This window comes from Plectropomus leopardus, chromosome 11 (genome assembly GCF_026936395.1).
Source record: "Plectropomus leopardus strain MGB_pleo_1.0 chromosome 11, ASM2693639v1, whole genome shotgun sequence".
NCBI classification, from domain to species: Eukaryota; Metazoa; Chordata; class Actinopteri; order Perciformes; family Serranidae; genus Plectropomus; species Plectropomus leopardus.
Window position 1 is genome coordinate 26,468,412 of NC_142186.1, and position 25,240 is coordinate 26,493,651.

The 25,240-nt window shown below is 38.3% G+C and overlaps 3 protein-coding genes across 6 annotated transcripts; 1 reads left to right on the forward strand and 2 right to left on the reverse strand.

Annotated features, from left to right (window-relative positions):
* Positions 1-1,989: 1,989 nt before the first annotated feature.
* Positions 1,990-17,413, reverse strand: cnot3a (CCR4-NOT transcription complex, subunit 3a). Of its 3 annotated transcripts, none has more exons than XM_042490152.2 (18): positions 17,254-17,413; positions 16,550-16,620; positions 16,330-16,397; positions 16,159-16,233; positions 15,944-16,033; positions 15,692-15,820; positions 15,423-15,518; positions 15,066-15,285; positions 14,226-14,359; positions 13,947-14,003; positions 12,723-13,656; positions 12,508-12,613; positions 12,281-12,422; positions 9,525-9,624; positions 7,336-7,534; positions 4,633-4,765; positions 2,955-3,080; positions 1,990-2,844 (listed from the first exon to the last, which is right to left on the reverse strand). In XM_042490152.2, the coding sequence occupies exons 2-18, from the start codon at positions 16,572-16,574 to the stop codon at positions 2,746-2,748; spliced, it is 2,733 nt and encodes a 910-aa protein (XP_042346086.1). In that variant the 5' UTR covers positions 16,575-16,620; positions 17,254-17,413; the 3' UTR covers positions 1,990-2,745. The 3 variants fall into 3 exon arrangements, with proteins under 3 accessions (XP_042346086.1, XP_042346085.1, XP_042346087.1); XM_042490151.2 differs by having other exon boundaries at positions 9,516-9,624; XM_042490153.2 differs by lacking the exon at positions 13,947-14,003 and having other exon boundaries at positions 9,516-9,624.
* A 141-nt stretch (positions 17,414-17,554) lies between these two features.
* tfpt (TCF3 (E2A) fusion partner) lies at positions 17,555-22,998 on the reverse strand. Of its 2 annotated transcripts, XM_088084456.1 has the most exons (8): positions 22,893-22,968; positions 22,734-22,799; positions 21,549-21,650; positions 21,123-21,245; positions 20,637-20,707; positions 20,477-20,546; positions 19,350-19,508; positions 17,555-19,145 (listed from the first exon to the last, which is right to left on the reverse strand). In XM_088084456.1, the coding sequence occupies exons 3-8, from the start codon at positions 21,648-21,650 to the stop codon at positions 19,071-19,073; spliced, it is 600 nt and encodes a 199-aa protein (XP_087940582.1). In that variant the 5' UTR covers positions 22,734-22,799; positions 22,893-22,968; the 3' UTR covers positions 17,555-19,070. The 2 variants fall into 2 exon arrangements, with proteins under 2 accessions (XP_087940582.1, XP_042346231.1); XM_042490297.2 differs by having other exon boundaries at positions 22,734-22,998.
* ndufa3 (NADH:ubiquinone oxidoreductase subunit A3) lies at positions 22,964-24,854 on the forward strand. The gene is made up of 4 exons (XM_042490482.2): positions 22,964-23,070; positions 23,324-23,398; positions 23,918-23,995; positions 24,658-24,854. The coding sequence occupies exons 1-4, from the start codon at positions 23,028-23,030 to the stop codon at positions 24,747-24,749; spliced, it is 288 nt and encodes a 95-aa protein (XP_042346416.1). The 5' UTR covers positions 22,964-23,027; the 3' UTR covers positions 24,750-24,854.
* Positions 24,855-25,240: the final 386 nt, after the last annotated feature.

The following is a 25,240-nucleotide window of genomic DNA, read 5'->3' on the forward strand; positions in this document are numbered from 1 at the left end:
ATGGAAGACCCAGGATGCACTGGAGAGACTATGTCTCTCAGCTGGCCTGGGAACGCCTTGAGATCCCCCAGGAAGAGCTGGACGAAGTCCCTGCTTAGGCTGCTGCCCCCGCAACCTGAATATGGATAAATGGATGGATGGATGGATGGATGAATGGATGAATGGATGGTTGGATGGATGGATGGATGGATGGGTGGATGGATGGATGAATGGTAACATGCATGTGATTTTAGGTCAGGAGATCATGCAATGGTTAGGACCCAACCCCCCCCCCCCCCCAAAAAAAAACAAACTATGAAACTACGAAACTATGACGTTTTTCGTGCCATTTTGGGTAATTTTGGATGACATATTATTACGTTCTTTGGTCAGTTTGGACAACATACTGTACTACAACGTTTTTGTGCAATTTTGGGACTTTTGACCACATACTATACTATGACATTTTTGTGCCATTTTAGGGCAATTTACGACATACCATACTATGACGTTTTTGGGCCATTTTGGGCGGACTCTTATTTTTTTCTTTTTTTTTCTGTATTTTTTTGAGGATGTTACAGAGGCTGAGAATGACATGCGGAGGAAAGTCCACAGTAAGAGACCGGAACCAGCTCAAGTGTAGCGTTCAAAAAGGTGGCTGAAGTCAACCAGAAATAATTCTCTAATATGACAAAGTTCCTCAAAGTCAAGAAGGAAGCTTATTGTGAACACACACACAACACATACCATCTTACCCCCACAGACAGTTGCAGTTAAGTGATAGTATTTTGTCTAATTTGTTTGACATCATGCATTGTCCTGTATATTTTTTTTTTTAAGTTTTGATTTTTTCAATTTGAATAAAACATGTAGACATCACCGAGCAAACTGTTAACTGATCTTATGTAATGCGTACACCAAATCTTAACTAAACTAATTCACTTGTCACTATTAACAGTTTGCCACAGCACTACCCATATCCACTCGCAACCATTAGCCACAACAAACCAAAGCCCATCTAGAAATAAGTGGAAAACCAGTGAATTGATATTAAATTTAGGAATGACAGGACTTTAGACCACACACTGGATTGTAATTTCTTAAAAGTATTTATTGAAATTTTACAATCCTGTTTATAACCCCATTTTATGACATCTCCCATGCAGAACTGTGATGAGAAAAATTGTAAATACGTCTTGAAATTCACATTTTAGCAAGTTCTTAACTGACCATCCCTTTCTGAAACCTTAAAAGCCCAAAAAAATAGAATCTATAAAAGGCAAATCTCTCATAACTTTGCTGTATTTTCCTTATTTCCAATCCGCACTCCCAACACCACCCCCCACCCCCACCCCCACTTCCCTCCCGCCCCAAAAAAGCCTGAAAACTAATCACACACAACATAGAAGTTTAACTGCAGTACAGATCTTAAGTTTTCATGGTTGCTTAAATGGAAAAATCTGATTCAGTTTAACACTCTCCCCATTCAAACTGCCAAGAAAAGGTGGGATCTGTCCCACACCAGATTAAATCTTATTGTTCTTCAGTTTTGCACATGAACAACCACGGCAGAGGAGACATTTCTTACTTGACCCACAAGTTAAATCTACCACCAGAATTTTTAGGGATTCCTGTGTTTTAGCTCAACATGTAAACAGTTTATCAGTGCACATTCACTGTATAGGGTTTTGTTAAAATATCAGGTGGTAAATTGAACACAGTGGATTTTAGGATGACGTAACCAACAGAATAGAATAAAATCTTAAAGTAGGAAGTAGACTCAAACCAAACTCAGATTTATCATCTAATGCTATCTGTGTATTTTGAGAGTAATTAAGAGGTGATTTGGGTACAGGTACATTCACTACGGTTAGCGTGGCCTTTTGTATTGAGGTGTACGAATCAAACATCAAGTAGATAAATGTCTCAAACCCTATTTTTGAGATTTATTTTACAAGTTTATTTGTCACAAACATGAATGCTCCATAATAATGCATTTTCTTTGACAGGTTAACTTAAAAACATTTTATTTGTAAAGAGAGGGAGTCAGAGACCAGTTCAATTGCATAGCAATTTAATCCATGTCCAATAAGGACTCTTTCCCTGTCACAGGGAGAGGCCCTGTGGTCACTCTCAATCAGCGTTTTAATCGACCAAGACAATATCAATAAAACTATTGATAACCGCTCACTATCTCTAATAGTGACCATATTCAACAGGCATCGTAGGGTCTTAAAAGAAGCCAGTCCTACACACCATGACTAAATGTCCACTGTACCTCCCCATTCTAAACCACCAAATTACAGTAAATACAAGATGGGCAGTTTACTTATTCAAATCCAAGGTTTGTTTTGTGTCAAGTCAAAGGCTTCCAGGCTCATGTTGGGTAGGTGGTACAGAGAATCTTGTTGAAACGGAAAAAGAAAACAAAACATGAGAAACATGCATGGGGTAGGCTTTCCTAATGCCACATACTGAGTGTGCACACAGACAGGCACAAACGCAGATCTCTAGTGAGAGCCCTCCCAGCTCGTGCAGCAAGATGCATTTGATCAGGCCCACGGGGCATTGTGTTGTCAAAAGCAAAGCGCTACAGGAGGAGCGAGGGCCTCACCTTGAGATGCAGCCTATACAGACACCAGTCTCCATTTTAGGAGAGGGTTTCTACTACACATCACAATCTCTATCCACAGTTTGAAGTTCAGTCTCGGAATGTCAACAGCAGCACGTTTTGTCTCCCTCTGTCCTTTCGTGTCCCTCTGTCTATCACTGCAGGTCTCGGTCTTCGAGGTACCTGTACTCAAAGGTAAACCCCTCCTTCTTCCTCTGGCCCCATTTCTCATAGTCAAAATAAATGTAAGTGCCCTGGAGGAACAGAAGAGCGGAAAGAACAATCATTCAGGGGATCGAACAATAATAACTCTTCATACTTATTTTTAACTTGAGGAGAAAATTTAAACTGTGTGGATCTTTACCTGTTCAAACTCGTCAGTGATGGTCTTAGGCTCCTCGTGCCTCTGGAACCACATCATGTACTTGGTGTGAAATCTCCACGACTGTTTCTTCAGAGCCTTGGCGGACAAATACTGAGCCTTGGTTCCCTGAGAGAGGGAGGTCAAATACACCATCAAGCTAACAAGACTAGGTGAAAACCTAGTATATAGCTGGAATGTGTAGTGATTCCCATCCTTTTCCCTTAGGGACTTCTTTACTATCACTGAGTAAACTGATGACATATTTCAGGGATTTTTTAAAGATAACCGTACAGAACAACTGATACACTGTAAACCCAAGTGCCTACTGCAAGAAGTTTGTGCTATATTAGAAATTATGATTCATTTTGAGCAGATCATTTCCTGTGAATATTGCATCAGAGATTAGTTTTCCTGATATTTGTTGAAATTTTTTATAGGATTCTATATATCTTCAATCAGATATTCTTTACGGGCTTCTTTTTTCAGTGATTCAGTGTGCTTGGCCATCTTTTCTAAAACAGGACAAAGCTGTTTAGCAGAAAGTGACGGCTCTGTGAATACTTGTGCTCAGGAACTCACTGCGCCTCGTGACATTTAAAAAAACCTATATCTTGAACATGAATCCAAACTTCAAAGAACACAATTGCATTTAGTTATCCCTGCAGAAATGAATTAAATACCGAGAAAGGCCTACTGTTCATTTATCATCATAATTATAGTTTTTTGCTTTGTTTTGTTCTGTTTTTTAAAAACCCCTAAAATCAAGACGGCCTCATGACCCCCTGGGAAGCTTTGGCGACCCACCCCGGTTGGGAACCAGACGTATATGAAAAGCGTTGTTGCGGTCCAGTCAAAAATTCATGCAGCCCTAATACATGTTAAAACGGAGAACAGTACAGTACAACATTAGACACAGTTACACCTCGGAAGGGAGCTGCTTTTTCTGGAGCGGTACCTGCTGATCATTAATACAGCCTCCCTCAGCTGCTCCGGTCGTACCCGGGGATGAACATCTCCGTGTGACCAGCGGAGGCTGCGCCGCATTCGGCCGCTATCGGAGCCAAGCTCCGCAGATACCATTTTTGACTCATTCCATCGTCAGGAATTACAAAACAGAGAATTCCGCCATTGTGGTGCCACCCAGTTCAAAACTATAACGAGTAATATTCACTTCCGTTTCAATCAATCTGATTTTCTTCTTCTCTTTAAAATAGCAACGCCACCCGTTCTGACACTGTAACACGTATCAGTTAATAATGTCTAAATAAATGTAACGCTCATGTGTTACAGACACTGCTGTTTCTCAGTCAAACTGATAAGGTGATCCTCTCTCTCCTCTGTCCAAACCTGACATAACGACCGCAGATGGCCGATTAGCTGTCTAGCTTGCTATTTACACCATGTTATCATGTTACCCTGGTTACAGAGAAAAAGGAATAACGTTTAATGTTGCAGGTCCGTCAGCGTCGGCCAACAGGGAAACAGCAATGTGACACCATCAGTCACACTGACCGATGGTGCAACTTCAGCAACATCATCACTGTCAGTCACGGACTCTACCGCTCATATGGCTGTCCTCGCATGCTGCAGTCCAGCCAAAAACCAAAACACATCACTGGCAGACAAACAGAAAGGTGGTCAGGAAGCAAACCCTGAAAAGGTGGAGTGAGTGTTTTACCTCCAAATAGTAGAAGATGAAAAAGAGGGTTTCTGTGGACAGTCTCTGGTAGAACTCTATGGAGTCAGAGTGGTGCGGCGGTATCTGATGATGGAAGGGCAAGGTGGGACACGGATTCCTCATCAGGTATTGCCTTTAGGACAGAATCAGAGACAGTTAGGAATCCACAAGGAAAAACGAGTGGTCAATATCTTCGCCATACTATGGTATGACTTTTGACAGTTTTTCGATGTGTTAAATTATGAATTTTTCTCTGACATAATACAGTGCAACTTTTTTATGTAATGTTGAGGACATAGTATACTGTAACATTCTAATGCTATTTTGGTTGATATACTATACGATGAGATTTTTAAGCTACTGTATTTTACAATGTACTTGAGTGTAATTTGTTTAAACTATACTGACTGACATACTATGCTATGACTTTTTTTATGCTGCTTTGGACATCATACAACACTCTGAATTTTTTATGTCATTTTGGACGACCGACTATACTAAGATTTTTTTGTGATATTTTGTACAACATTGTTTACTATGATTTTTTTGTGTCATTTCTCATGATGTACTATACTATTTTGGACGCCACAATTTACTATGACTTATTTTGTTTTGTTTGGACGAAATATTATACTAGCCACTATACCACTATACCTGTACCTCTATTCTATACCACTTCAGACGCCATACTATTAGATGACTTTTTTGCGCTGTTTTTGGTCATCATACAATACTATAACTTTTTTTACGCTATTTTGGACGACTTACTATACTATGACTCTTTTATGAAATTTTGGACATCATACAATGCTATAACTTTTTTTGAGATATTTTTGAAGACATACAGTACTATGTTTGATTTTTTTCTTTCCTGTGCTATACTGTTCCTTTTTTTTTACTACTACTATACTATACTACAAACTATTATGACATACATAACTATGACTTTTTTGTGCCATTTTGGGCAACATACTATATTATGACTTTTTTATGCTGCTTTGGACATCATGTTGTACAATTAATTTTTTGTGCCATTCTGGACAATATACAATACTGTGACCTTTTTTATGCAATTTTAACAACATAGCATACTGCAACGTTTTTGTGCCATATTGGTTGACTGTTTTATTTCAAACATACTCTCCTGACTTTTTCCCCCCAGTTTTTTCAACACATTACGCTATGACTTTTGTCATGACATACTACAGCTTTCTTCAACAGAATACTGACCTTTTTTCTTTTTTTGATGTACTATACAATTATGTTTTCAAAATGCTATACTATTACTTTTTTCAACATGCTACAGTATTACCTTTTTCAACACTTTATACTGAGACTTTTTTGACAGCTTTTTCGACATGCTGTATTATGACTTTTTTGACAGTTTTGCAACATGCAATATGATGATTTTTTCCCACATGCTATACTATTCTTTTTTTTTTAACAGGTTTCTATACTATATTATACTATGATTTTTTTACATGCTATACTATGACATCCTTACTACCTTTTTCAACATGCTATACTTTTTCTAGTTTTTAAACATGCTATCCTATGGTTTGTTTAAACATACTATTTTTGAAATAGGATTTTTTTTTACATACTATTTTACATACGATTTATTTCATCATACTATATTGTGTTTTTACCCATTTTATCCTATGCTATACTATTACTTTTTTAAACTTTTTTACGACATATACTATTTGTGTTAGGACATACATTACTATGACTTTTTTTTTTTTATACAATTTTTCAACATGCTATACTATGACTTTGCTGGCATACTTTCATGCTGTTCATGGTGTTTCATCATAATATAATTTTTATTTATTTATTTTTACAATTTTTAACATGCTATTGCATGTTTTAGACATAATATATCATGCATTTTTTAAAATACTTTACTTTTTTTTTTTAACAGTTTTTTTCAACATGCTACAGTATATTACTTTTTTTAACATACTACACCATGATGTGTTTTGACACACTACACTATGATTTTTTTTTTGCCTTTTTTTTCAACACAGCTATACTATGAATTTTAGTGGGTTTACTTACCAAATTGTTTACTTCGTATAGTATGCCATAAAAATCATAGTGTAGTATGCAGTAAAAGAAGTTACAGTATAGTATGTCATAAAAATGTACACTACAGCAAAAAATGATATAGTATGTTATGCCTAAAAGTCAAAGTATAGTATGCCACAAAAGAGTCATAGTTTAGTGAAACAAAAAGTCAGAGTAAATTAAGTTGGTTATTTTAAATACATACAAGTCATCCAGTTCATTAATGTGGCATATTTATGTGTTTCCAATAGTTTTGGATGAAATGGAGCTCTATGGGACAAAGAAGCTGTATGAAGCTCAAGTTACATGCACAATACTTTGTTATATGATTAATTCATTGTTGGTTTTAATCTCATATTAAATTAAAATATAAAGAATATCACCAGACTCATCTCAGAATTATATGTAAACTGGGATAAAAAATAAATACTAAACTGTTAACTCATAAAAAGTCATATTAATATGATATATATATATATACACACACACACACACACACACACACACATATATATATATATATATATATACATATAAGTGAAATTGTGAAATTACAGTCGAACTTATTTAAAGCCCAGCTTTATGTTTTTCTATTTCTCAAGTCAAAAAAGAATAAAAGATGCATGTCCTCACCTGATCCTCTCAGAGTCGGAGGGGTGCGGCATGTGTGTCCATGCAGATTCCTGCATGGCCTGCTGGTAGAGCTGGTCTTTGGGGAGAGGGGTGGGGCCAAGTGGACAGACCCCAAGCGAGGGGGGGATGCTGACTTCCGACACGGACGGCTGAGGGGCGGCAGGTGTGCCAGGCGCTGCAGATGAACCAGAAAAGATATCTGCAGGACAAAATAAAAAGAAAAAAGGATTGAGTCGATGACACAAATGCTGTAAAGACTCATATTCAGTTCAAGAACCACCTTACTCTCTCTCTTCTGGCCTCTCCTATTTGCTCTCGATAAATCTTTTCATAAGCTTTGCCTCACACTCGCTTTCCTTTTTACAAGTACAAAACTATTCATATTTTTTACATGCTTTGTCTGAGTGTACAGCTGCAACCAGCAATTACTTTCATTATGAACCACACTTAAGACGTTTTGTTTAATTGACTGACTAATCACTCTCATGACAAAAAAGTAACAACTATGTTTTAAATACACACATTGTCTAGCTAACACAAAAAAAACAATGATATGAAACTGCAGCAACTGTATTTGTAAGGTAGTAACCAGCTGATGTTTAGTGCCTTTATTAATATGACTTGTGCCTTTGCTTAATATGACAAACAATTAATTGACAATAGGAAAATGTTTTGTCAGTTTATTAATAGATTGTGTAGTTTATGGTCATTTTGACTTTTAACCCTACTAAATCTGCTCCTTTCAAGCACAGAGCAGTAGGCAGCCTGTTGCAAACACGTCATATACTACAATGTATTTGTATAAAAGAAAATGGTGATTGTTGTTTGCTGTGATGGTCACAACACGTCAGCAGGGCCGTAAAGTGTGTCACAGTCACTAGTTTGAGTTCTCAGTCTTGGCCTTTTTACACATAATATCCTTATTAAACAGAAAAATACAACTGTACACCAACCAAACCACTAACCAAACTAGGACTAACAATGGCTTAACTGCCATGATAATGCATCGTAAAACAAACTTCATTCCGACTCGACAAAAACAAAATAAAGCTCAAATAAAGATCTTTATAAATTAGTCTATTTAATCATCTAGTTTCCTGTTCCAATAATCACAAACTCTACTTTGGTAAATAAACCCTTAATTCAGAGTTTAACTGTAATAATATGCTGATCTACATGCTGTTCGTCCCTCTCAGCTGTTCACTGAGCCGGAGCTCTCACTCGTTCTTCTGAAGCAGCTACAGTAATGTTACATCGTGTTTCAACGAACATGCAATTAATGGCAACAAAAGAAATGGAAATGTAAGTTCCAGTAATATTTTAAAGGACACAGACTGCTTATTTGAGAACACACTACTCCACTGCTTGTTTCGTCGCCACAGTTCATGAATTGCTGCAAGTCGTGTTAACACAATATTTTAAGCTGAAGTTAGCTCGCTACACATAAAAATGCCCACCGCTCTGACCATCCTGCAATGTTTATTTGCTATGTATATGGAACTGCCTAGTGTCATTATTAGTATTATTACTTAATCATGCATATATTATTATCAACTAGACTTGCTGGTAATAATCATACCATCATTTGATGCCCTGGTATATCAATTTTTTTAATTCTTCTCTTGTACAAGTTGGAAATACCTCTTGTAGTATTATTTATTTCTTATTTATAACGCCTCTGTTTATCTGTAGTTTTGTACTGCTGCAACACCTGAATTTCCCTTTTGGTCATCTCACCCCAAATCTCAAATGTAATGCCATTTTAAATCACGTCCTCTTCTGAAATTAGTCAGCATAAAGGGATAAGAGGGTTTACACTGACATTACACTGACTACAAACTTATTTTTAAACTTGATTTAAAATTATTTGAAATGATCTTTTTATCTTTGCAACTCTTAAACTCTTATCTGCACTTTGTCTATTTTTAATAGTGATTTTATTTATTTTTTAATTTATTTTTTAATCATTTAGTAATTGATTTTACCTTGTATATCTCATTTCTTTTATAGTAAATCTGTATCTTTTATTGTGTTTTTATATTTCATCGCTTTGTAAAGAACTCTGAATTGCTCTGTTGAATGAAATGTGATATACAAATAAAGCTGCTTTGCCTTACACTGTAAAATTGCAAACTTATTATTCTTCACTAAGTAAGCGTAGAAAAAGAAATATGTCTGACCATTCCGACCTCTGTCTGTTAGGTGCAGGTTGGGAATCTCTCCATCCAGACCTGATCCCAGCGCTGCTCTCTCTGCCATCACCTTCAGAGAACTGAGAGGCTCAGGGGCCTAAAGTGGGGACAAGATGGAAACACCATAAGAACAGACAGAAAACCTAAAGATATAGGTATTTAAGAGTGAGAGAGGAATGTATGGGAGCATCAGTGACAAAATACCAGAGCAGAAAATGAATCATGAAAACTATCCACTATTGCAAACGCAACATTGACCTGCCAGAGAAGCCGCTCCTGAAACATCGCCTCTTGCCGTAAATGATGCACTAACACCCAGCAATATTTCTTAATATTGGTATGTGTTAGAAACACTGAGCAATGTCTTCAAAAGAGACAACATTCAGCAACCAGTCAAAATAAATAATAAATGTTTTCTGGCACAGCTGATACATGTAAACACATTCAATAATCAATAATTCTATCACAGATTCTTTACGGACACGTAGTCTCATTGTGCCTTCTTCGTTGTGTTTGAAATCAACAAGATGATATTTGAGTATATGCTCTAGTAAGTACAAATATATCTTGGCATGACATGATTTCTGTCTAAATGCACCAAAAGGTAAGTGTGGGCTTCTGTGTTTGATATAAAGGAGGCCCAGAACAGAGGTCTGTGGGCAGCCAGGGTTATTTTAATAATGCTATTTACAGCGGAGCACATCAATGTTCTCCAGTAATGCAAAAAAAAAGCACCTAGAACCTATCAAAGCCAGCACATTCATTTGAAAATAATCCAATTATGTGTATCATTTTTTGATCTTGAGGATCCAAGCATCATTTAAGTAAAGGATGCTAGATAAATCTTCAAGCACTGATCAGGACACAGCAATGAGAAGTCTAATTGAACATCTTGCCTCGATTACAATTAATGAATGATTATTTTGTTTGTTTTTCGTACTCACAGTTCACTGACACAGTTTTATCTGACCATGGTATGTTGCACTATAATAGGTATATGATGCATTATTGTTTATTTAAGTATCCAGAACTATATGAGAATAACAAGCTTCATCTTAAACAAACTAAATTTAGGCACATTGTGCTGATAACAGGTGAACCTCTCCTGATTATCTAAATAATTCCATCCAAAGTGTGACGAAATCTGAAACTAAAACAAAGTAGTCTGTACAAGTCTGAAGAAATTACTTTACACTAAATATTTGGCTGTTTGTTCATTCAGACACTTGGTGCTGTGAGGAGAAGCTCTGCTCTGTTTGTCTGTCTCTCTCACCGCACTGCTCTAGGACCATCAGCTGTTTGATCCGCGATAATGAAACGCCGTGGAAGCAAATACAATTCAGCTGTCAAACACTCAGCTGTATTCTGGAGTCAAAGTCGTTCACTGTATTACATGATTGTTCAACAGTTCTGCCGTCGCAGGGTTTTAGCGTGAGATTTTCCTTGGTATCAGCAAAGCATGAGACACACGGTAGATACTCGGAAGTTGGCAACCCCGGTGGGGAAAGGATTAACTTAATATTTAAATAAACATTTTTTAAATAAAATTAAAAAGACGTGCGAAAATACGCCGGTTAGAGGTTCTGAATGTCTGTTTTGATTATTTTTCGATTAATTGCCCAGCCCTATAAACTTATTTGTCTTGTCTGCCAAACATCTCCATGCAGTCAGCTGAAAAGCCTGCAGATAATATAATCTAACTTGTTCACGCCTCAGATTCTGGCTACTCAATTAGTCCATCACATAACCCTAACAAACGACTAAAGGTGTGTTTTCACCACTTTCCAACATTTTTGGTATAACAGACATGTACCTAAACTTAAACCCTTTTTTTGATTCCCACAGCAAACAGTTCTCTTAAAGAAGAGCTGCACTCATTTCCAAAATGCATATTTTTCATTCCTATGGTCTGACACAGTCCAAAAATACTGGTACACATGCACAGCTCTCTGCCAAAACCAAACTCTAGAGTGCTCACTTTGTAATGTCATTAGGTATACCGTCTGGAGCTGATCCACACACAATGAATTGGGAAAGATGTTATAGATGACGCTGAAAGCACCCAGGGGAATATTCTAAGTATATGGGAACATTTTCTATTTCAGAGCTCAGAACACTTTAATAAAATAAATTTAATTTGGGTGTTAAAAAGAAAACAAACACCTCACGGGTCCACGAAATCAAGCTTCCATTCATAGACTATGGAACGGCTGCAGACTAAATACCCTGCAAAATCACAAATTAGAGATACACTTATCTGGTTTCTGGCTTTAAGAGAGTAGCTTCACAAATGTTGACTGAACTTTCACAGGCCACAGGGCTAACTTATTGGGAGTATTTATTTCCCCTTTAAATGTAGGCGAAGTCATAACTGCTTGCTGTATTTCCTGTTCAAGATGATGATGCATAACGCTGATTGTCCACAGAAAGGGGTTGTGCACCGATATTATCAGAACAAAACAGAGCAGTCTAGAGCGGTAAGAGTCTCTCTCACAATCTACAAGATATTTAAAAATGGCAGGTTTGTGCATTGTGTCTTATCAAGCAAGAGTGTCGATTGTGTCGTGAGTCGGACAATCAACGCAGGAAAAAAAGCAGGACAGTGTGGAGAGGTTACGTTGGTACCATCCACAACTTTTGATCATGAAAAAACACACAAAAATAACCGGTCTAACGTGTAACAATCTTAACTGAACCGGATTGCGTGTTGGAAACAAGGCTAAAAGTTCTGTCTCACTGTCATGTTGCCTTACCTTGAGCACCTCAGAGGCCTGTGTGTAAGAGTGGGGCCCGTTGAGAAGACTCCCTCCTCCAGGTGTGCTGTCTGAGAACGAGGGGGACGGAGAGCTGGGAGGCAGGGTGATGGAGCTGATTAAACTGGGACCATTATCCATCCTGAAGTGGGAGCAACAGAGAGACAAGTTAACAACTATAAGTAAAGAATGAGAAAAAGCGATCGAGTTACTAACAAATAACTTACGGCTGACTGGTTGAAGAACTGAGAGACGAGGGTTGGCTGCTTTGTGACTGGCTCGGTGTGCTTAGAGCTGATTCTGTGGAGCTCTCTGCCACTACAGCACTGTAACCTGAGAGCAGGTGAGGGGAAAAGTGAGAAGGATTCATAAAGAGAAAACAAAGTCGACTTAAGCAGTTAAATAAGAGTCACAGAAGGCCAAGCACAAAAATCTGACGTACTTGTGCTTCCATTTTGCTTCAGTCCACTTGGTGGTCTGGCAGGAGCAGCATTCACCCCTACTCCTCCAACCACGCCAACATTCCCTCCATTGCCTCCCATCATGCCAACCACTCCAGGGGTAGTGCTGACAGGACTCGGGGGCACCTGAGAGGCGCCAGGGGCTACATTTTGCCCAGGAACAAGACCCAGCATACTCCCACTCAAAGAGCTGTGGGCTGGGCTGGATCCTAGCAAACCGAGCCCTATCCCCGCCCCATTGGTGGTGACTCCACTGGAGCCAGAGGTGGGGATGGAAGTGCTGCTCTCTACTGAAATGCTGGACTGGGTGGTGCTGCTTAAACCCAGGCCTCCTGATGCTGCTGCCTGAGCGTAAGGGGCAGGTGTGGAGCCTGAAATGAGCCCTGCCATTGTGTTTAAAGGAGAGGGGTGGCCACCCAGACCCAAACCAGACATCTGGTTGGCACTGCTGGTCCCTGTCAAGCCAATTTTGCTCAATCCCAGCCCCAGCCCGAGTCCCAAACTGGATGCCGGGGTGGGGACAGATGTTAGCTGAGACTGAGAGTTGGGTGCAGATGAGCTGGGTGTGCTGGGTGTGGGGAGAGAGGGTGCAGTTGAGGCTGGGAGTAGAGGGTTGCTGGGCGGGCTGGGGGTGTTGTTTGAGGGGACAGAGGGTTTTGTCTGAGGTGGCTGCTGCTGTTGTTGCTGCTGCGGTTGGTTTGGTGGCTGAGGTTGTTGCTGCTGTTGCACAGGTTGATGCTGATGTTGCTGCACCGCACTGCTGAAGCTCCCTATAAGACTGCTGCTTGTGGGAACCACGGGAATGCCTCCGACAACACTCGCCATGGACACGAGAGAGGAGGATGAGGAGGACCCAGAGGTGGTGGAGGAGGAGAAGGAAGATAGCAAGGATGGGGTCCCGTTCTTCACAGGTGACTGAAAATGACACCAGAAAAAGGCATTTAAGACAAAACGGTCCAGAGGGCAACTAAAGCTGTACAAAGTGTACGAGGAGCAAAGTTTACTGTGAACTATGGACGCCTATATATTCAGATGATGATACAAACTATATCAGAAATCTCCAACCATGGTCCCACAGAGAAAAAGCTTGTTCCTTTGTCAGTGCATGAGAACCCTTCAGCCTCCATGCCTCTACAGGACCAAGGGTGAAGAGCGCTGCACTAAACTGTTCATCTACTGGCACAGTACAGATGAGAGCCTCTCACCTGACTAACTTCACTGTCTGTCGATCGTCCCCTTTTCTTATCGTCCTCTGAGTTCTCCTATAGGAGGAGATACCTTGATATGACAATCCACTTTTGAAATGTTGATTCAGCAAACTAGTCAGTGGATTACAACAAAATGAGGCTTGAAGAAGGGTTAAAAAAATGCAAACGTAAGAGAGAGATATGTGCAAAATTGTGTCAGAATGTACTTTTTTTTTTTACCCAGCACCCTTTTATCACACTGACCCAAGTTTCAATAATACAAACACAAGAACTTACAGCAGTGCATGTGGCCGGGGATGGAGGAATGGGTGAAGAGGAGGTTGTGGAAGTGGGAGTGCTGCTGGAGTGGAGATACATCTCATCCTCAACATTGCCCTGACCTGATGGAGAAGTTGCAACTAATGCTGCAGCTTTAAGAGAGAGAAAGATGAGAAGAGACAAGCGTCAGATGTTTTCATTATAACCCACCCCCGATGTCTAAATAAAAGCATCATTATAAGGCCCCTGACACACCAAGTCAACTGTCAGCTGTCAGCTAATGTCAGGACATCCATGAGTGTCTGTCACCCCAGTTTTTGTGGCCTCTGTCAGCTATTTTCCAGTCGATTCAGCATGTTGAGTCCTGGAGGTAGGGACTGAGTGGAATCGCTCTAATTGGCTGTTCAGCTTAAGCGAATCAGTGCTCGAGAACAGAAAACACAGAAACCACTGAAGTACAGAGGGCGTGAGATTGAAACAAACTTGTTGCATTAGGTAAGACTATTTTCTTAGCTACTGAGCTCTGTCTCTCTCTCTACACACATATATATATATATATATATATATATATATATATATTGTGTTGTCCTGAATTTGTCCCATCAGTCTTCTGGTTTACCATTTAACAACGAATACAGACTACCACTGTCTGCTGGAATGGAGACTTATTCCTCTCACACAGGTGTTGAACATAGGTGCTAGTTGGTGATTGGCTGTAGTCTGCAATTTGTTCAAGTGCAACTTTTTGGCTGAAATGCAGGTGATGTGTTTCAACATGGGCCAACTGTTGTAACGCTACTAGTTCGGTGAGGTCAGTTTGGTGTGTCTGGGTCTTAACACTTCATGGTGTCTACTCACGGATGTCTTCCAGGTCTAAGTCGTCATACAAGAACTCGTTCTCCTCAAAGTCCGGGTCTTGGGAGGAATCAATGTAGTATTCAACATCATCCTTGATTTTCTGGATTGCATCCACTGGTACTGAGTCATTATCAAGCATTCGTAAAATGGTCTCCAACATGCGAATGTGAAATCGATGCCTCTCGATCAATCGCTTGAGCTCATCAATACGATCTTGCTTCTACATGACAGACAGAGAACAAACACAAGGACAAAAATGTCAGGCATACTTTCACCAGATTACATTGCACATTGGAGGAATTTTTTTCAAGTTTTCAGAAATAAGCATTTTTGGAGGGAATGAGAGGGAGGACCTACATCTTTATCGCCCTTCTTCTTTCTTGTCTGAACTGAGAGAGATTCCACTTCACTTTCAAACTGATCCACCTGCATATTTAGAGTGTCTATCGTATTCTGCAGGTGAAGAGGAGGTCAGAAAAAAAGAACGTTAATGATATCAATCAAAATTTCTTAGGACATTTTTTTTTAAATCAAACAGCTTTATTTAATTAAACTCTAGTTGTTAAGTTCTTGTTAACTTTTTCTATTTAATATCCAACAGGTATAAATAATAATGGATGTATTACTGTTAGCCACTGTCCCGTTTCTTCTTTTTCCCTCTGAGCTGGATCCACCTTCTGAGCGAGCCCCAAGCCTTCTTTAGAGTAGGCTTTTGTTTTTGTCTCACGTTCCACTACCTTGAACCGCTCCATTTGCTGAAGAAAGAAAAATCACATATACATTGTTGAGTTTACTATTTTGATGAGCTGATGACCACAGTACTCATATTTTACAGAAACAATAATAAATCTAAAATAGGAAGTTATGGAGGACCATACCGTCTCTATGAGTTTGCGGTTCTCGACTAGCTGCCTTTTGTCTTTGATCTCGTTTGAGGCCACCCATGTTTTTATCTGATCTCTCAATCGCTGGGAAAGGACAAACAGAAAAAATATAGAAAACAAATTATCACTTTCAATAACATGCATCGATGATGAGAAGTGAATATAAACGGACAGTGTGAAAGGAAATGTGTGCAGATATCTTCTCTTACCTGTAGTTTTTTAATCTCTTTCTTGAGGTCAGCCTCATATTTTTCCTTCTGATTTGCATTGGCTGCATTGTGAAGCTAAAATGTAGACAAATAAAGGAGATGCTTTAGGTTTTGCCACATCGATTTTTGAAATTGAACATAAAATAAATACAGGATGCAAAGCTCTTTTACCTTTTGCCAGATGTCTTCAAACTGTTCTACACCTTCAGCTACTTTTTTCAAACATCTATCGATCTCACCTGTAGAGATAAAATATGAAGTCCAACATACTGCATATAAATCCGTGCAACAACAAAAAAACTTTGCTGGATGAAGTCAGTCTCTGTGCATGATGTGATGCTGGACAGTGTGATGGATCCTGTGCAACATTTCTCATAAGTTTCAGTCTTACCTTGTAGTTTTCTCTTGTCAGCCATGGCTCTGACTACGACAATGTCCACATTCCGTCTGTCACACAGTTAGCTATGCACAGAAAACCAAACGTGCATTCAAACAAACCACAAATCCCTTCAACAGAGTAATCAGTACATCGGTTTACAGAGAAGTGGAACTGACGTTAACTCCAGCTAGCTAGTTAACGTTAGCTGCACAAATACCGTTATCCCTCGAAAATGTAAGCACACCATAAACCGGAACTTTTGTGCGGTCGTTTGTCTATCGTTATATTTTCTATGAACGGCGCCGATCTTGCTGTTACCAATATGACTGACATGGTTGTCAGCTAAAATTAGCCAGCTAACGTTACTGAGCTAACGTTAACATTAGCCAGTATGTTAGCTCGTCCACCTCGCTCGGTTACCAACTGGCCCGTTTAAAAACAAGTACCGCAGCGCACACTGATGGATGGAAGTCGCATTCATGCATTATCACTTAGGGGTTAAATATAGCTCGTATATGGTGGTTTTGCATTGTGAAAGGCACGATACACCAGCATCCGTTCTAATCGTTAACCTGCTAGCTAATATGGCTAACTGTCTGGCTAGCTAATGCATAAAATGCTAGCTAGCAGCTTAGCTAGCCTGCTAGCAAAATTGAGGAAAAAGGGAAACTGGGTCAAACCGAGCATTTCGACTTATACTTGTTTACGACATTTACCTAGGGTATGGGCTTTCGTTTGTCTTTTTTCAAATACAGCCAACACTATTTCCAGTAAGTCTTCTTTACTTCCAAATTGTGTTTTCTTTTCGACAAGCTCGCTCACTGTAATGTAGCTGAAGATGGACGGTAGCTAAAATCCCACCTCCGCGTTCAGGCCCCGCCCTAAACCTAATCTACGAGATCTGATTGGACAGCGCTCACGCCCGTCACTTTGAGACATCCGCTGGAATGGAGCTCGTTGATTGGCTCAGCCGTCTGATGAGTTATGATGGACACAAAACCAAAAATGCATTGAAAATCGGACATTCATAATGTTTTATGAAACGTGTACAAAATTTATCTTTATTAACCCCAAACCTCGTAGTATGGATATTGTTATAGATTTTCAATTTTTTTATCACACGTTAAATTTCTCATCCATTCATGGTAACAAGAAACTTAACCCTTTAAAACCTAAACATTTTTGGCTGTATTTATTTCAAAAACTTAGAAAGAAGGCAATGAGCAACTTAAAAATAAATCGCCCCCAAATCAACATGAAATTAGGAGAAATAAAGAAAGAAAGGCTACAAGAAAATTACCTAAAATAAGAAAGAACAAAAGCAAAAAAGAGGGAAAATGACCTTAAGAAAGCTGTTAGGAGAAAAAGTGTGTGTGTGTGTGTGTGTGTGTGTGTGTGTGTGTAAATTATAATTTCCTGGACTTTTGCCTTAGTATTTGATAGTATCTAATTATCTCACCCTTGTCACTTTTCACTATTTTTTTGCAGTTTGTAGGACATTTCTTGGCAAGTTTCTCATTTCTTTTTTCCCCCCTTTTTTTTTTTTAAAGAAGTCAAACCAATTTTCTCAGGTTTTAGAGGTTTAAATGCTTATGAAAAGCATCTGGATGCATTACAACAAAACTAATGTTGATATTGTATTGCGATATTTTGTGTGGCAATATTGTATCGTTACACGGATGTAAAGTATCATTTTTTTTAATCATATAAATTAATTAATACTGCAAGAAACAAGTGAAAGTTTTGGTGGACTATTCGAATGATAAAATCAATTGCCTTTTCAGCCCACTGGATATACTCTGCTGCAATAAAAAAATGAAATGAAATTAAAAAAATTCTTTAAAACTTTATCTTGTACTTTAAAGCAGATGTTTTCCTTTAGAGACATTATTTACAGTTGAAAAAGGTAATAAATTGCAATATATTTCCACCCCAATGCAGATGTGAACATGAAAGTGATGAAATCTTTGTCTGCTTCTGGTGAGCATTAGGAAACACAATAAAATATAAGACAGCCCTATCCAAACATTTTGAAATTTTCAAAGTAAAAAAATTATTCAAAAATTTTAAAACATTAAAACATTTCATAATACAGTCAAATAGTTAATTTCAGCAGTTACTGTCATACTGTGTAAATTAAATGAAGTCAATTATATATGTATCTGGAAATGTGATGTGAAAGCTATTAAAAACACACTTACAACACTATGATATTTGCATCTAGGTTGCCAGATATTTATCAAACAAGGCTTTCCACGACAGTTTGCCGCTGGTCATAATTATGCGTTGCCATAAACTATAAGTACAAAATATGAAAACATAAGGTCATATATACAAAACAAATGCATATACAGTATGTACCAGGGGAATAACAGCTCATTTGACTTTACATGAATTCAATGTGTTCGCAATTTTCAAGTAAGACTACAAACAGTGCAAAAACCTGGCTGCGCAGAGGCAGAGTATCTACTGAACAGTTAGAGAAACTGGGTGATCCTTCATCATTGTTATATCCAGGGCTGCAGCGCACTGATCAGTGAGACAGAGAGGTTGGGCTGGGCATTTCTCCAAACTGTGTCTCTGCCAACACTGACATGTCTGATTCAGTCTGGGAAGAGGAGCAGAAACTCAGTCAACAGAAAATCAATTGTGCTTAATAACACTTATCTGCATTATAAACCACCCGTTCATGCATCCACAACTACATGTTCATCCAACTCACACACACGCAAAACACACACACTGTAAGAAAAAGATCAAGGCACTGATACACTTGAATGAACAGCAGCAGTCCAGCATATTCTTCACCTACCTGCTGGTCTTTATCCTTTTCCTGCCGTGGTATTCGGTGCCTCCTCCTCTTCGGTCCAGCAGCATGATGCATCGCTGAAGACAAAGTGGAACCAGACACACCATTGAGCCGTTCATCCTCCACTCCAGCAGGAGGATCTAAATGGGCTCCAGGCTCATCCTGAAAACAAAAACAGGCGATGAATTCAAATGGTAAAGGAACTAAACAACCTTGAGAGTATTTCTTTGTTATAGTGCATCAAAAAAATTGATTAACAAAAAATCAGCAGACCGGCTGAGCTTTCGAATATGCATCCTAACAGAGGTGTAGGAAAATATTGATACACTTGAGTATCACAGTGTTTTTTTATGTGATACTTTATCGATTCTCAAAATCACTACTGATTTTTAATTGTTTGCCATTTTTTATTTTCTTAATTTGTTTACCTTAATACTTCTGCCAGTTCTTTTATTTAATTATTTTTCACCAATACAGGGAATTTTTTATTTCTTTGCTCAGATTGCACCAAAAGTAGTGTCATGATGGTGGATGTTACAGGGACTGTGCTAAATACAAAAGCAGATCCCACATTTCTGATTGAAAAGTAAATATTTTTATGCATATGGTGGTGTGTTCTTCATAATAGGACAATTCTTCTCAAATGTGATTTTAAAAATCTTGATGTATCACCTTATAATATCGCAATATATGACCATATCTTTAATCACAACCCCTGTAATGTGATACAAATCATATTGCCTGATTCTTGCCAATTCATAGCTCTATATCCTAATAGGACCCAAGCCTCGAATTAGTTGCTTAAGTATCAACTAAAGTGAGTTCTGCATTATTTCCTTATCTGGTGGCCCTGTGTCAAAATCTGGATTTAATAACCTTAATTATTTTAGTTTACATTGTGCTTACATGCTCCATCTTCCAGTCAAGAGTGTTGACCCGGCCACGAAATATAAATCAACCAACAATCAACTGTTATTGTAAAACAAGTTAATACAACTGACATTCAACATTTCAATATAAATCAATAATATTAACTTGCTGATCATCATTTTCAAAAATCAGCCTGAAAAGTGTGATCTTTTCTTCTTTTAATTGTATCACATACAGTCACTTGTTCATCACATTCTCACCTCGAGCAGTATAGTAAGCTGAGCGTTTCTGTAGTCGTCCCCATGAGCATCTAAAGTCTTCATGAGAAACCTGAAAAATCAACAAAAATAAAAATAATCTTCACATGGGCCATCAAGTGGAAAATGCAAAAACTTACTGTTACTGTAATGGGTTTTGTACCGTCTCTCCTTCTTTAAGCGGCGTGTAATCCTTTGTACTTGATGAAGGCGACCAAGAATCTTCTGATTTACCTGAAAACATACAGAAGTAGTTACAGGGTGGTGACAGAGAAACTGATTACGGATACACCGTCATACTTATCTGATATGAGCTTTAAAAAGTAATAATCATTCTAGTCTAATACATAATGTTGAATTGAGATTTCACAGATTGCTTTCCAGACCTGACCTTTACTCAAACAGTGTAGAAAAGCTGCAGAATAATCAGAAACTATGACAGTCCTTGTTAAACACAAACACAGCAAAAGGCATTTCTAAAAAGTAGCCTGTTCTGCAGTTGCAGTCCAACAATAATTTATCAGTATTTAGTTCTGGTTCAAAAAAGTCCAAAGTGATGCAATAAACTAGGATCAGAGTCATGTTAAACCCAAATATAACCCTAATTCATAACACACTTCTAATCATGCATATGCAGGCTTGAACACACCTGTTCAATTTCTTTACATCTTCTGTTCAGAGCCAGATATTTCCTCTTATCAAGAGCTCTTCTCTCTTCATCCTCCTGTGCTGTATCCTCCAGCAGCTCGTTGCCCCCTGGTCCCAGCTCCACCTGAATATGATTACAAATGTCTGTCACAGCTACAAAATAAGATTTTGGCAGCTTTGTGCCATGCATAGGCCACATTCATGGTATATTTAAGTTAGATGTTGGCTTATAAGGCTAATTGAAATAATTTATCTTGTTCTTTCTCAGAGTTGGTGCAAAAACTAGTAATATTTGGTACAATTAGAACAAAGAAAGCTATGTGTAATGCTTGTAATGACTTTGTGGCACAGGGAGCTCTGGTTATGAGATGTACCCACTGACTCACATCAACATCACCAATATTGCTATCATAAACATTAACGTCACCTCTCCGGGTCCCAGCTCCACACCACCAGGCTCCAGCTCCGCCTCCAGGATGTGTCCTCCAAACAGAGGAGGCAGAGCCAAACCAGAGAAATCCTCCATCATCTGCAAAGGATGAGAGACAAGATTCTGTGTTATTATATATATTTTAAAATGTGTTTAATTGAATAATTTATGCACATACGGTATGATCAATCACTATGCCTCCAATGCCAAACTTGAAAATCAATTTTAAGGAATTTAATGTCATGGAAGAAGAAAAAGTAGCAATACCAGAGTGTAAAAAATTGCCCCGCATTCAAACTCTTATTTGAATTAAATTATTAGCATTAAAATATACTTGAAGTACCAAAAGTAAAAATAGTCAACATGCAGAATTTCCCATTTTAAAATTCTAGAATATAACTGTAATATAGTGATGCTTTAAGTGTCACTAATGTTCCAGCTGGTAAAGGTAGAGTTTTTTAAAAATATGTTTATACACATCTTAGTAGCATAATCTATAATACTATATCACAAGCCATTAGTTGATATATAGTTTGTATTCTCAACATAAATCGAGTGGTCATCATAAGACACAAGCAATATTCACATCATATTAATCCACTGACACATCCGTCACACTGTACCTTTACTGATATTTGCTGCTGATAATCTTTACACACTTGTACTTTTATACTGTTTTTTTACGTGATGTTGCTGACATTTGCACCTATATAGGTTAAAATGTAATGTGCATTGTCGCTTACAGTCGTGTCTTATTTTATATCTAAATATGTGTGAGGATTTTTTACAGTACGTACCATTTGTGAACGGCACATTTGCAGAGTCGTTAAGCTTGCATAATAACCATAGTTAATATTGAATCTGCAAAGTAACAAATAAATAAATGTGGTGGCGTATATGTGCCTCTAAAATGCAGGGATGTAGAGGTGTAAAATAGCATAAAATGTAAAGATTTCGATAAAGTAACTTCAGATTGTACTTGAATAAATGTACCTAGCTGAAGATAAATTTCACCCATAGCAATTTATCTGCGGTAACTTGTGGTGGGCTTTTGTAAATGTCAGCGACGTTTTATTGAGTATATTTGAGTAATGCTGAAAACAATCGTTAAATAAATCCCTGGCGCAATTAATGACGGAATATAACACTTGGCAACGTGATATTAATTCAACCAATACTCACATTTATGGAGGATGAGTCCAAAAACACTGGTGCTCAGCAGCAGCTGTGAGTCCTGCGGGGTTAAAACTTCACAACAAACGGATCAAAACGGTTAATCTGATCTACAGACGGTGTGTAAATCTGTAGTCTGTTAGCTGTAGGTTAGCTAAAAACGTTTACCATCATTATAATTTGCTAAAAATCAAACGTCAGTCGAAGCAAACGCAGCTAATGTACATCCTCCCTCCGACTAACTCATGTTTTTATGCGACAGGCGCAGAAATTACACGTCAGTTGCTAGTTACTACATTTCCCATGAGCGCCCGCCGGGTTGAAACTACACCAGACAACATGGCGGGTATGTGACTATTTTGACATCTTTTTTACAAACATCCGGTGACATTCGCTTCATTTAGACCTCCATTTAACATTTGTACATACTTTAAACATTAGAAACGACGCTAACGATGACTCAAAGTTATTTTCTCACAGTAATAATCATTCGAAATAAAACGAAAAACGTGACCTTGGATGTGGTGCTAACGGTGGCTATCGTTAGCTAACCGTAACCTGCGGTGGATTTTAACCTGTTTTTGTTATTTTACCTGCAGGAATCGCAGCGTTTCTGAAAAATGCATGGAACAAAGAGCCTGTTATCTTTGTCTCCTGTGGGATCGGACTGATAGGTCAGTGTTAACTAACCTCCTGCATTTAGTTCAGAAATGTGTTGGTAGAAAGGAAGTACTGCACTTAGTTACGGTCATGACAACAGAGACACGTTATATGAAATAGAGATAATTAGTTTTATTACAAGTGGTGGACCCAAACGATTCACTGGCGTTTAAGGGTACACGATGACCACAAACAGGCCCTGAAAAAAAAACAATTTACTGTTTCTCTGTTTTGCAACTGAATTTTAAGTCAATTTTTATCCAAAATTAAAGCATGTGGTCATCTCTACTAGAGAACGGGTATTATGTTACTTCTGTGCAACTAAAAGAAGAAAGCCATGAGAACCGCTGATAGATTCTGTAGATTAATGTACCTCAAATGGGAATAAGTTGTGCTCTCTCTATGCCCTGTTTTTTTTGTTTTTATATGAGCTTTTCTTATTCCTTATATTTTTTGGTCAGCTGACCAGTGTAGACACAAGTGCAATATAGACTGTAATTATTGTATGTGAATACAACTTTGTATTTCCTCAGGTCTTGCTCTTCCAATTGTCAGCCCCATCACAAAGTACACAGGAATGATCAATAGGTCTGTGCCGTACAACTACCCAGGTAAACGCTATTCACACTGATCATTTTACGTAGGACTGGTTATCATTTAAAATATAATTACAATGGCGGGACCGGGGTTCATGCTTATTTGCTTGCTTTTTCAGACATATTTTGCATAAACGTTTTTCCTGTTGGAATCTGTAATAACTTGTTCATAAATATTGTGGTAAGGTAAAGAAAAAGGGGAAACAGTCTTCAGCACAACACTGGCATGCCATGTGGTTGTAAAACGACACCAATAGCAATTGATAACTTTTTTTTCTGCTTCACGTTTTGGTGGCATTTTGGCACACTGACGTGCTAAGCACACCACACCACTGACTTTAGGGAGTGTAGCTGCTACAGTCGAGGGTTAATTACACGTCACATTAAATCAAAGAACACTTGCGGTAAATGGCTGTGAGCAAAACCCTGCAGTCATTTTTTCTAGGTAAGGAAACAAACAGGTATCATTTAACCGGAGAGGTTTTGATTCTACTTGGAACAGTTATTACCTTAAAGGTAATAAGTACCGATACCCCGCCCTCATTTTACAGCAGGTTGTGTCCGAGTGTCACTGAAAGATGCTACACAGTGCACACACAGTGCTCACATGTAAAACAAACACGTCAACCCCCGGCTTATGAAATGATATGTTTCTTTCCCTCACTTTTCCAATGCAGTCCCTGTGAGAGATGATGGAAACATGCCTGATGTCCCCGCTCATCCCTGTGAAGCAAAAGGACCCAACTTGGAATGGCTCAAAAAGTTATAACTTCACATTCACACAATCAAAACTTGTGCCGTTCCCCCCGTTCATATGTGTCTGCATCGCTGCTCCACCTGTCAGTGTCCCACAATAAAGATTTATTTAATTCTACTTTTGTGTCGCATTCTTTGGTTTGGATACATTCAATACAGCAGGAGTGAATGCATCTTTTAGTACATTAGCACGTTTCGTCATCAACATTTCAGGTGTTTTCGCTTGAGTTGAACAAGGCTTTAGTCTAGAACTTTAACATGAAGCTGTATTTGTTTTGTGATTTGGACTTTTAAAAGAAGTTCAATGGTTTTTTAACTTTTTTTTTTAAATTTAAGGTAAAATTGCGTTTGAAAGTTAAACAAATACACAAAACTAAAAACTTTCATTCACCTTTTAGAGTGAACCCTAAAATTACCTGAGCAAATTTTTTAAGTTTGAATGAAATCTTTTTCTGACTTTCCTCTCTAAGACAAAAAAAAATCACATTTGCAAATGTGTTTCTT